Source organism: Rhinoraja longicauda, chromosome 6 (genome assembly GCF_053455715.1).
Source record: "Rhinoraja longicauda isolate Sanriku21f chromosome 6, sRhiLon1.1, whole genome shotgun sequence".
NCBI lineage: Eukaryota > Metazoa > Chordata > Chondrichthyes > Rajiformes > Arhynchobatidae > Rhinoraja > Rhinoraja longicauda.
In genome coordinates, this window is record NC_135958.1 from 56,714,901 (window position 1) to 56,727,746 (window position 12,846).

The following is a 12,846-nucleotide window of genomic DNA, read 5'->3' on the forward strand; positions in this document are numbered from 1 at the left end:
TAGACAATCAGAACTTTCCTCCCGTAATATGAGGTGATGTTCCTCCAGTTTGCATGTGGCCAAACTCTAGCAATGGCGGGATGTCTGACTAAAGATGCAAAATTCAGACATACTCTTCAAAATGCAAGGCTCAGCAGTGGAGTTGCTGCCTCACAGCGGCAGAGACCCGGGTTCGATCCTGACTTCGGGTGCTGTCTGTACGGAGTTAGTACATTCATCTGTGACCATGTGGGTTGTCTCCGGGTGTTCCGGTTACCTCCCACGCTCCAAAGATGTACAGGTTTGTAGGTTAACTGGCATTGGCAAAATTGTAAATTGTCCCTGGGGTGTAAGATAGTGCTGGGGTGTAAGATAGTGCTGGTGTCGCCGTGGGCCGCAGGGCCTATTTCCACATTGTATCTCTAAAAGTCTAAAAATGTTTTTTAAGGCTAATTGTCCTCCTCATCTCTTGACTATTCCGTGCCTGCAGAGGTTTCAATAGGAAAACCTGAAGAACCCTTATGGAAATACTGAGCAACAAACCATTTGTGTAAAATAAAAATATACAGATGACACAGGGCAGCAAGTTTTGTTTGTTCATGTGTGGAATGTGGATGTCATTGACAAGGCCAATGTCTCCCAATGATCCTTTAATTGCCCTTGATAGTGATTCTGAGACAGTGCCTTGGGCTGAAGGAACGTGCATGATAATCTGAAGGGAAAATAATACACTCAGAGGGCTGGAGTAACTCAGCAGGTCAGGCAGCATAAAGATAGACACAAGAAGCAGGAGCAACTCAGCCGGTTAAGATGAGGAGAGAAGAGGAGTGAAAATGTTGAGCCAGAGGAAGGGATATAGGTGGAAGAGGATGGGGGGGAAGGGAAAATTGACCCCTGTAAAATTGCCTTTAGTGTGCACAGAAAGTGGGACAACATAGAATTAGCGTGACCGGGTGATCGATGGTCGGCGTGGACTCAATGGGCTGAAGGACCCGTTTCCATACTTTGGCTCTAAATTAACCTAAACGGGTTAGGGCGGCAGTGGGGAATTTGGAGGTAAAAGTGTTTCTGACTGATAGGTTTGTGAATTGAGACATTTTGGCAAAACTCAGCAGATCTCTTTGCAGAAGGAATATGTTGCAGCCACTGTGCTGGTGGAGAGAGGGAGTGAACAATTTAACTTTGAGGATCATATATGCGATCCCGAGAAATGTTTTTTTGAACAAAAGTGACACAGATTTAGTGTTGCGTTACGTTTTCCACTTCTGTATTATTTGACCTGTAACTGAATAGTTCTGCTTGCAGCGATCTGCCTGACTGCCAGGCAGTCCAGGAGAGTTCATTTGGCAGCACTCGGCTTTTCTGATGAATAATACACAGATCTTGATTTTTAATTGTTAAATCAAGGCTTGTTCATTCATGCAAGATGGAGAAAAGCAGAAGTCTTAAACTAAGTTTTAACTCTGTGAACTTGGGGTGGCACAGTGCTAGAGTTGCTGCTTCACAGCGCCAGAGACCCGGGTTCGATCCTGACCGCGAGTGCTGTCTGCGCGGAGTTTGCACGTTCTCCCTGTGACAGCATAGGTTTTCCCCATTCTGATCATCGATCACCCGTTCACACCAATTCCATGTTATCCCACGGTCGCATCCACTCCCTGCACACTGGGAATAACTTTGCAGAGGCCAATAAACCTACAAACCCGCACATGTTAGGGATGTGGGTGGAAATCGGCGCGCCCGGGGGGAAACCCGCCCGGTCACAGGGAGAGCGTGCAAACTCCACCCAGACAAAACCTGAGGTCAGGATCGATCCGGAGTTTCCAGCTCTAGCTGCTGCATTACTGTGACCGCTTTTAATGCAATTATCCCACACTCTATTTGTCCCCTGTCCCGTTCAAATACCAAAGGAAAGTGTTGTATTGGGGTCACTCCCATGCTCCATCAGTCAATCATTGATGTGTCGGTTACTATATTGGAGAGAGTGAATTAATCATCTGAGAGTTAAACCTTATAATCAGAATGAATGGATCACATTGGCAGGACTGGTGGTGGAGGCAGGTACAATAGAGCCATTCAGGAGGCTTTTAGATAGTCGCATCTGTACGCAGGCAATAGGGGAATATGGATCACATGCAGGCAGAAGGAATTAATTTAACTTGGCATCATGCTTGGCATAAACATTGTCGGCCAAAGGGCCTGTTCCTGTGTTGTGCTGTTCTACATTCTATGTGTGTCAATAAATAAACAGACTCTGAGGTAGTGGATAGGAGGGCCCATGATAAATGACCTTCAATTATATTTTAAGGTTACCAGTAGCAGTTGTGTTCATTTATAGTCCAAACAAATAAATTCCAAATAAATCAACGGTAAAAGGCCTAACTAAAACTCAAAGTGCTGGTACAATTCAACGGGCCAGGCAGCATCTGTGGAGGAAATAGATAGGTGACATTTTGGGTTGGGAACGTTTTTTCATAGCCAGGAAATCAGAAGAGGCCTAGATAGGGTGAATATGGAGAGAATGTTTCCATTAGTGGAGAGTCTAGAACCAGATGCCATAGTCTCCGAATAAAAGGACCCACCTTTAGAAAGGAGATGAGGCAGAATTATTATTTTTTTAGTCAGAGGGTGGTGAATCTGTGGAATTCATTGCCACAAGAGGCTGTGGAGACCGTCAACAGATATTTTTAAGGCCAAGATTGACAAATTCTTGATTAATACGGGTGTCAGGGGTTCTGGGGAGAAGGCAGGACAATGAGGCTGAGAGGGAAAGATAGATCAGCCTTGATTGAATGGGGGAGTAGACTTGATGGGCCGAGTGGCTTAATTCTGCTACTGTGACTTCAAAGGTTCAAAGGCCAGTTTATTGTCACATGTACCAATTAAGGTACAGTGAAACTCGAATTACCATACAGCCATATTTTTAAAAAAGCAACAAGACACACAACTACATAAAAGTTAACATAAACATCCACCACAGCAGATTCCCCACATTCCTCACTGTGATGGAAGGCAATAAAGTCCAATCTTCTTTCTCATTCTCCCGCGGTCGGAGCGGTCGAACCATCCGCAGTCGGGGCGATCGAAGCTCCCGATGTCGGTCTCCAACCAGGGACTGCAAGCTTCGCGATATTCAGTCCGCAGGTTCCAGCAGTTGGAACTCAAGTCGTTCCCCGACAGGGATCGCTGGCTCCACGATCTTAAGTCTGCAGGCTCCCGTGGATGGAGCTCGAAGTCGGTCTCCAGCAAAGGTTCGCCAGCCTCTCGATGTTAGGCTGCAGTGTGGACAGAGATACGATACGGAAAAAAATCGCATCTTCGTCGAGGTAAGAGATTAAAAACAGTTTCCCACCCAATCCCCCCCGCACATAAAACAAACTAAAGAACATTAAAACATACATCAAACACATACTAAAACAAAAACAAAGGGATAGACAGACTGTTGGCGAGGCAATCATTGCTGGCGCTGCTTATGACCATGAGGAGTTCTGGCCCATTACGCCACATACCCATTCCATCCAGAGCTGCTGCCTGACCCGCTGAGTTCTTCCAGCACTGTTTTGCTCAACCCTCCAGCACTTGCAGTTCCTTGTGTCTCTTCAAAGAGCCCCAGATAAGACCTTCTGAAGTTCCTCTTTTGGCTTCTGCAGGGAAAGAAGATCCGATGAAGGAAAAGGGAGGCGGTAATCTATCTACTTCCCATAAACACAGTGAATTTTGCCCCTTGGATATCTGGCATGGATTAGGAGTTCATCAAAAACAGCCAATGAAAATAAAGAGCTTTACCAAAAAACTAAAGCAGTTATTGAAGTAGTATTGTGTTGATCATAAGATGCATGAACAGACAGCTCTTCCTGCAGTTTGCTGTATCTTCCTATATAATTTCTACATTTTCCCCTTTAATTATCTGCTAAAGTATTTGCCAACAAAGTCTTGGGCCAACAATTCCACAAGAATTTCCATTCTGCTAGTTAACACATGCATTCTCTTTGTAAAGGCAATGAGAGCAAATAATACAAGCTGTTTTAAATTGTATACTTTTCATCATATTGGGTTCAAAGACATTCAGTGCCGTTTGAGGTGACACATGTAACTTGTGCACAGCCAGCCCCTTGGTTTATGTCATGTCGAGCACTGCATCGTGCAAGTCAAGTCAAGTTTAGTTGTCACATGCACTTACACGATGTGCAGTGAAATGAAAGTGACAATGCCTGCGGATTGTGCACAAAAAATAATTACAGTTACAGCATATAAATAAAGTTAATAAGTTACTATAGTGTAGACAAAAATTTAGTCTCTGGAGTTATAAAAGTTGACAGTCCTGATGGCCTGTGGGAAGAAACTCTGTCTCATCCTCTCCGTTTTCACAGCGTGACAGCGGAGGCGTTTGCCTGACCGCAGCATCTGGAACAGTCCGTTACTGGGGTGGCAGGGGTCCCTCATAATCTTGCTTGCTCTGGATCTGCACCTCCTGATGTATAGGTCCTGCAGGGGGACGAGTGTAGTTCCCATGGTGCGTTCTGCCGAACGCACTACTCTCTGCAGGGCCATCCTGTCCTGGGCAGAGCTGTTCCCAAACCAGCCTGTAATGTTGCCGGACAGGATGCTCTCTACAGCCCCAGAGTAGAAGCAATGAAGGATCCTCAGAGACACTCTGAATTTCCTCAGCTGTCTAAGGTGGTAAAGGGGCTGCTTTGCCTTACCCACCAGTGTGGCAATGTGCGTTGCCTATGTCAGCACCATTGGGGAAAATGCGATCACGAACTTGTGTAGAAATCCTGAAAGCCATACAAAATGGACTTTCTCCATAGAGTCTCACAAAGGGTGGTGGGTGTATGGAACGAGCTGCTGGAGGAAGTAATCGAGGCAGGGACTATCACAACGTTTGAGAAGCAATTAGCTAGGTACGTCAATTAACATACAAACCCGCATGTCTTTGGGATGGGTGTGGAAACTGGAGCACCCAGAAGAAACCCATGCAGTCATAGGGAGAACATGCAAACTCCACACAAACAGTACCCAAGGTCAGGATCAAATCTGAATCCCTGGCGCTGGTAGGCAGCGATTCTAACGGCTGTACCACTGAAAGGAACAAGCAATTTAGGGGAAGTGGAGTTCACTGCAGTGAAGTAAATATTACTGTTTAAATTTCTTGATCACATTGTGTGTTAATATTATTTCAATTGCCAGCTACCAGGGTCTTGGCCTTTGGGTAATGGGTTCAAATCCCACTCCTGAGCCTATAATTGAGGATGTAGGATATTCCAGGGAACTATTAAACTTTTGTAAACTTGGTACCCCGGCCAAAATCTCTGTCTCTGTCATCATACGAAACATAACGGCTCTATTATCTGCAATTCTTGCATTGCTAGAACGTGGATGGGGACTCCTGGAGGCTTGGAATCATCATTATACTTTAGACTTTGGAGATACAGCGCGGAAACAGGCCCTTCGGCCCACCAAGTCTGTGCCAACCAGTGATCACCCAGTATGCTAGCACCATCCTACGGACAATTTTATATATTTTTTTTACCCAAGCCAATTAACCTACAAACCTGCAAGTCTTTGGAGTGTGGCAGGAAATCGGAGCACCAGGAATAAACCGTTGCAGTCACAGGGAGAACGTACAAACTCTGTACTGACAGCACCCGTAGTCGGGATCGAACCCACGTCTCTGGCGCTGTAAGGCAGCAGCACTACGGCTGCACCTCTGTGCCGCTCTATAAATGCATATTCTTTCTTCGATGCATAGGTTAAAGGAAAAAAAAACCATACTGTCTACTGCAATATTTCAGTAAACTACCTCGATGAATTTGAGAAACATTCTGCCAACTCCGGAACTTGGTTTTCCAATACCACAGTTTAGAGTTTGTGAAAATTCCATATCATGTTAAACATCCTATTCAAAACCCTTGCTTCAAGGTGTCATAAACATCACAATTGCTTCTACTGTACGTAAATATATTTTTAGTTTTAATAGGAAACGTTTTGTCTGGTTGCCTGCATATAAATTATTCTAAAGCATAATAAAAAAACCTCCTGAGCAGATTTATTTTGCTATTTTCCAGCAGTAGACTTTTAGCAATGATCTCAGTTTATTTTATCAGCTGAGATTCGTGTTAGAAATATTGTCATTGAGGCGCTTCTTGGCTGAGAGAAAGGGACCTGATTTTATTAACTCTTCTGTGCCAGACCAGTACCAAGACATGTTATGTGGATGAAACTAGTTGCTTAGAGGCAGGCATTTTTGGGGTGGCACAGTGGCGCAGCAGTAGAGTTGCTGCCTTACAGCGCCAGAGAACCGGGTTCGATCCTGACTACGGGTGCTGTCTGTACAGAGTTTTTACATTCTCTCTGTGACCGCGTGGGGTTTCTCCGAGTGCTCTGGTTTCCTTCCACTCTCTAAAGATGTACAGGTTTGTAGGTTAATTGGCTTCAGTAAAAAATTGTCCCTCGTGAATAGGATAGTGTTGGCACACAGAGTGATTTCTAGTTGCCGCATACTCAATAGGCCAAAGTGCCTGTTTCCGCTCTGTATCTCTAAAGCCATGAGTCTAAAGTCCAAAAGGAGAGTGCGGAAGGATAATTTTACGTTGAAGAGAAAGCCAGACACTACAATCCTTCCCTGACCATCTGAACCAAATCCTAAATGCACTAGTATAGCAGCCAGACCATGTGTTAATATTCTGGTCAAACATGTTGGGTTTGAGTTGGATTAGTCTGTGCCATGTTGGTCTGGCTGAGTTCTTATCCAGGTTGGGGGTGATTTACTTGGTAGGAAAACCTCAATAAATGTCACATATATGGTGTGCTGCCATTTGGAAACACTTCCATCTGAAAGTAGTTGAATAAGTAGAGTTTGGGAACATATTACCACAGGGCTATTTCAAAGCCAAGTGCCTCAATGTAATTTGCATCAATAGATTCACAACGTGTAAGAAATATTTGGACAGGTACATAGACAGGGTAGTTTCAGAGGGGATAGACACAAAAAGCTGGAGTAACTCAGTGGGGCAGGCAGCATCTCTGGAGAGAAGGAATGAGTGATGATTTGGGTCGAGACTCGACCTGAAAGGCCACCCATTCCTTCTCTCCAGAGATGCTGCCTGACCCGCTGAGTTACTCCAGCTTTTTATGTCTATCTTCGGTTTAAACCAGCGTCTGCAGTTCCTTCCTACACATTAGGTACAGAAGAGTATGGATCAAACACTGGCAGGTGAGACTAGTGTAGATGGGGCAGATAAAGTATGTAAGAAGGAACTGCAGAAGTTGGTTTACACCAAAGATAGACACAAATTGCTGGAGTAACTCAGCGGGTCAGACAGCATCGTTGGAAAAAAAGAATAGGTGACGTTTTCTATCGTCTCCTATTCCTTTTTTCTAGAGATGCTGTCTGACCCGTTGAGTTACTCCAGCATTTTGTGTCTATCTTCATTGTCGATGGGGCATGTTGGTCAGCTTGGGCAAGATGGGCCAAATGGCCTGTTTCCATGCTCAATGTCTCTTCCCTACAACCATCAGGCTATTAAACATTACAACTTCCAAATATGCTTTGAACTATATAGATTTGGGGAAAATAAATTTGGACTTTGCACTATTATTGTTTGTTTATTTGTCTGTTTTACTGTACTTTGTTATTTATGGGTTTTTAGAGTATTGTGTTTACATACCTGTTGTGGTTCCGTTTCGGGACATATGACAATAAAACACGCTTGACTCTTGACCATTTATGATTCTATGACTCTAGGTGTAACTTAATTCATTTTCATATCATTTGGGCTACACAGTGACGCAGCAGTAGGGTTGCAGCCTTACAGAGCCAGAGACCCGGGTTTGATTCTGACAATGGGTGCTGTCTGTATGGAGTTTGTACGTTCTCCCTGTGACCGCATGGGTTTTCTCTGGATGCTCCAGTTTCCTCTCGCGTTCCAAAGACGTACAGGTTTGTAGGTTAATTGGCATCTGGAAATTGGAAATTGTCCCTCGTGTGTAGGATAGTGCTAGTGTACAGGTTGATTTCTGGTTGGCGTGGACTGAAGGGCCTATTTCCACGCTGTATCTCTAAACTACACAAAATACACTAATCTGATCTGCCAAATTCTTGGGGTTTTCATTGTCTGCACTTTATAGCATTTATTTAAGTTCAGATTTCGAACAGATCCTCTTTATGTTAATGATGGTTGGGTTAGATTGAGGTGTGGAAAATACAAGTACTGGTGTCAACTTCAGATTGCCCATGGATGAGTCTGGTTTTAATTTAAAGTAATCGGACCTTGAAGGAAAAACAGATGATTGGTGAGGTTTCCAAGGCAACAACAAGAGATCTGAAAATACAAGTTGCATAAAGATCGTATAAAACCATCTGAAAGGTACCCAATGTTAAAGATAGGCAAATATATATATAAATATTTATTGATCATCTCTCGTGCTGTAGTTAAGGGGTCTCAGGGAATATCAGTAGCACCTGGAATAGATGCAACAGTAGTAATTGGAATTATGTGCAGTGAAAATCTACATTATTAATAACTTCATTTGATGCATATGTTATACAGGACATTAAGGAGAAAAATTTGCAACTTTTAAAGATGGTCTGTAGATTAATTGGCTTTAGGGACAATTTACAATTTTTTTACCAATGTGTAAGATAGTGCTAGTGTACTGGTCAGCTTGGACTTGGTGGGCTGAAGGGCCTGCTTCTGCACTGTATCTCTAAAGTGGTCTAAAGTCAATGTTTTTATCATCCACTGCTGGACATCTGCTATTTTTAATTTCTCCCCTACGGCTTTCATTATCTGTGTCTAATTAGAATTGATTTTATAGTAAAGACAAAGTATTGACGATGATCTGCACCATAAAATGCACTGACTGAAATGGAAGCTCATTTGACGCTTGCTCTGAACAGCATAAAGTGTGGAACAGGAGGCATTGGAGAAAGAGTTCTCACTGTTCTCCATGGATTGATTGTGGGAGCATTGGTAACACTGTGATCAAGTCTTTGTAGTTCCTCGTGACCATCACATCAAGGCAAATGAATGAAGAAAGCAGATGAGGCTTTACATTTTAAATTTTGAATCGTCTGAACCAGGGAGAAAGAAATTTGCCTTGAAAGTGCTCTGATTGAATTTTAACAGAGTAAATTTAAAAAAATCTTTCATGTGACCTTCATTGTGGTGTTTGAAGTGCTTTCCTTTTGAAGAAAACTGAAGTGAGTCACCCGATGACTCACCAATGTTCCTGCCACGTTTTTGCACAGAAGAGCTTTATTAGGAAAAAGATCTTAGTTTTGGTTTAAAACAAATTCTCTTTGAATTCTGTGGTCTCCATTCAGTGGCAAATTAAATAATTTTAATCCACATGGACTTCACTGAGAGTTTTCAAACATGAAATATTTTTTTCCTACTTGTTTGCCAGTTCCATCGGTTGAAATCACTTCTCAGACCCCATTTGACCCTGCCAATGGTTTTTTTTTTTGCTGCTTTTTAACTAAACAATTTAATGTTTTCTTTTAAGTAAAATGCTGGTATAATGGTTAAGGTTACAGGCCAGATGCATAATTAGAAAGAAGGACTCGAAGCTTTCGTGCTTCAGTCAGTTGGAGGGTCTGTTTTTGACTATAGCTCTTGGCAGATCGACGTAGCTTTTTAGATGGTAGCTTCAAAAGTCAGATAAATCGTTGCAAACCAACGTTTTCTTAAATTTGCTTCAAGCAATGGCTGCCGTGGTAGTCCCTGCAGAAATAACTTCTCCCCTCCTTTCTCCTCTCGCCTCTAGATGTCCCAGAAAATATTTGTCAAAAATAAAATCTCTGCCTCTTTGCTGTTGCTGCCCTTTTAACAATAGTAGCAATTGAAGCAGACACAAGAAGCTGGCAGATCACCAGGATATGTGAAGCTGGCAGTTGGTTCAGTTCTCTGCTCTTTTTATGTATTCAAAAAAAAGTTGCCAGGGGTTTTAGAAAATCTCTTGCAGAACTTAGATTTTAGCCTTTTGGATAAAGACCAACAAGATGGCAGGAAAACGTTGCATCTTCCTCTGACTGCAGTGGGAATGCATTATTCTCATTCACCGTCCTTCCCATAGAGTTCCCAATATTCTGTGGTGTCTACCGAAATACACAATGAATATTCAAGAGGCAGCCACATAAGATGATTTATAAGCAATGTGCTGGAACAAGACTACACAGTGCGATGACTTCTTAGCTGCTGCCTCCTAAATAATTTTCGCTCCATTACTAATGGTATTACTCATTGGTGATTAGAAAATCTTTGGGGCAAGGAAGGAATATGATAGAATCGCAACAAATTGCAAATGCTGAGATCTTGTGTACAGCACAAAGTGTTAGAGTAACTCAGCGGGTCAGACCGCATTGTTCATATGTTCTAGGAGCAGAATTAAGCCATTCGGCCCATCAAGTCTACCCTGCCATTTAATCATGGCTGATCTATCCTTCCCTCTCAACCCCATTCTCCTGCCATCTCCCCATAATCCCTGACACCCTTACTAATCAAGAATCTGTCATTCTCCACTTTTAAAATATCCATTAACTTGGCCTCCACAGCGGTCTGTGGCAATGAATTCCATAGATTCACCACCCTTTGAATTAAAGAAATTCATCCTTCTAAACTCCAGCGAGTACAGGCCCAGTTCCGGCAAGTGCTCATCATATGTTCACCCAATCATTCCTGGGATCATTCTTGTAAACCTCCTCTGGACCCTCTCCAATGTCAGCACACACATGGGGCCCGAAAATGTTCTCAATACTCCAAATAACGTCTGACCAGTGTCTTATAAAGCCTCAGCATCACTGGAGCATCACTGGAGGACATGGATAGGTGACGTTTCGAGTTGTGACCCTTTCTTCAGACTGCTTGTCTGGAGGGAGAAAGCTGGAAGAGAGGTGGGGGCAGGACAAAGTGTGGCGACCGATAGGTCCAAAGAAGGGTTTGATTGAGTGATAGGAGGTGAAAAGGAGAAAAATGCAGGGGCAAAAGAAGATAATAAAGGAAACGTATGGAGGGAAGAGAAGCTAAAAATGAAAACCATGATTATAGAGATGACCATGATTACGTTCTCTATATTGGGTGGAGCACTTTGATCCTGAAACCTTCGACCAACCTCAGAAATTGGATATTGCCCTTACAATGGAAAACATCCCTTTGTTTCAGTTTTTAGCTATAATGGTCCGATCAGCCCACCGAGTCCACGCCGCCCATTGATCACCCGCTCACTAGTTCTACGTTATCCCACTTTCGCATCTGGGAGCAATTTATAGAAGCCAATTAGCCTACACACCTGCACGTCTTTGGGATGTGGGAGAGCACCTGGAGAAAATCCGCACGGTCACAGGGAAAACATCCAAACTCCGCACGTACAGCAGTTGGTCAGGATCAAACCCAGACCTCTGGCGCTGTGAGGCAGCAACTCTACCAGCTGCCCCCTTGTGCCATCCTTTATATGCTATCTTTCCAGCAATGGGGCAAAATATTTCATCAGTAAATAGCAAATGGTCTGTCTAGCATCAGAGTAAACATCCAAAGACGTACAGGTATGTAGGTTAATTGACTGGGTAAATGTAAAAATTGTCCCTAGTGGGTGTAGGATAGTGTTAATGTACGGGGATCGCTGGGCGGCACGGACTTGGAGGGCCGAAAAGGCCTGTTTCCGGCTGTATATATATGATATGATATGATATGATAAACCTGAAAACACCCTAGAGGTTTTAGAAAATCTAAATTCTGTTCCTTTCCCCGCCTCTGTACACACAACTCCCATCCCCAAATCCCACATACTCCTTTTATCCCTTCTTTCTCACCCCCCTGCTCCATTCCACCTGTACTGTTCTATGTTCTACTTCACCATTTTTTCAATGCCTAGATTTTGTTTACCTGTTTAATCCTTTGTGACCGATTCATATTTGTTAGCCCCAATATTTGATGATAAACTTGGGTGGTGGGGTGGATAACTTTTAGACTTCAGATGTTAGACTTTAGAGATACAGCGTGGGAACAGGCCTTTCAGCCCACTAAGTCCGCACCGATCAGCGATCACCCCGTACAACTAACACACATCCAATCGGGGTAATTTTACCACTTACCGAAACCAATTAACCCTACAAACCCGTACGTCTTTGGAGTATGGGAGGAAACCGGAGCACCCACGCACGAAGAAAACCCACGTAGTCACAGGGAGAATGTACAAACTCCGTGCAGACAGCGCCCAGGATTGAAACCGGGTCTCTGTGAGGCAGTAACTCTAACGCTGTACTAGCATGACGCCAAGAGAGTTAGGAATATGGTAATTGGGGAGATGAGTAAAATGACATTTTGCGAATGATATTTTTTATCTTTGTTTTAGGAATCACAAGGACTGCAAGTGGAAAATTGCGAAGAAATGCTGACATCACCAATCCAAGTGAGTAACCTCCTGATCTCTAATGCTGTGTGGAACATAAGCTTCTCGTGCAACACACGGCATTTATGCCACTGTTTATGCTTTATATCAGGATTTCTCTCATCCACTCTTGGACACAACACGCTGGAGTAACTCAGCAGGTCAGGCAGCATCTCTGGAGAACATTGATATCTAGGGAAATGAACACCTGTCCATTTTCTCCAGAGATGCTGCCTGACCCGCATTTTGTATCAATCTTTAGTACAAAACCAGCATGTGCAGTTCATTTTATTGCACCTCATCCATTCTTGCCATCGGTACACTCCTTTGGAACATAGAACATAGAAAAGTACAGCACAGGAACAGACACTTCACCCCACAGTGTCTGCTGACCATAATAGAAACAGAAACATAGAAACATAGAAAATAGGTGCAGGAGGAGGCCATTCGGCCCTTTGAGCCAACGCCGCCATTCATTGT

General features: G+C 43.4%; 1 protein-coding gene across 1 annotated transcript in view; it reads left to right on the forward strand.

Annotated features, from left to right (window-relative positions):
• Window positions 1-12,846, forward strand: part of septin9a (septin 9a) — a 274,894-nt gene that overhangs the window by 16,651 nt on the left and 245,397 nt on the right. The window contains exon 2 of the mRNA XM_078401016.1: window positions 12,331-12,387. Within this exon, the coding sequence (XP_078257142.1) occupies window positions 12,331-12,387 (57 nt within the window). The remainder of the gene's footprint in view (window positions 1-12,330; window positions 12,388-12,846) is intronic.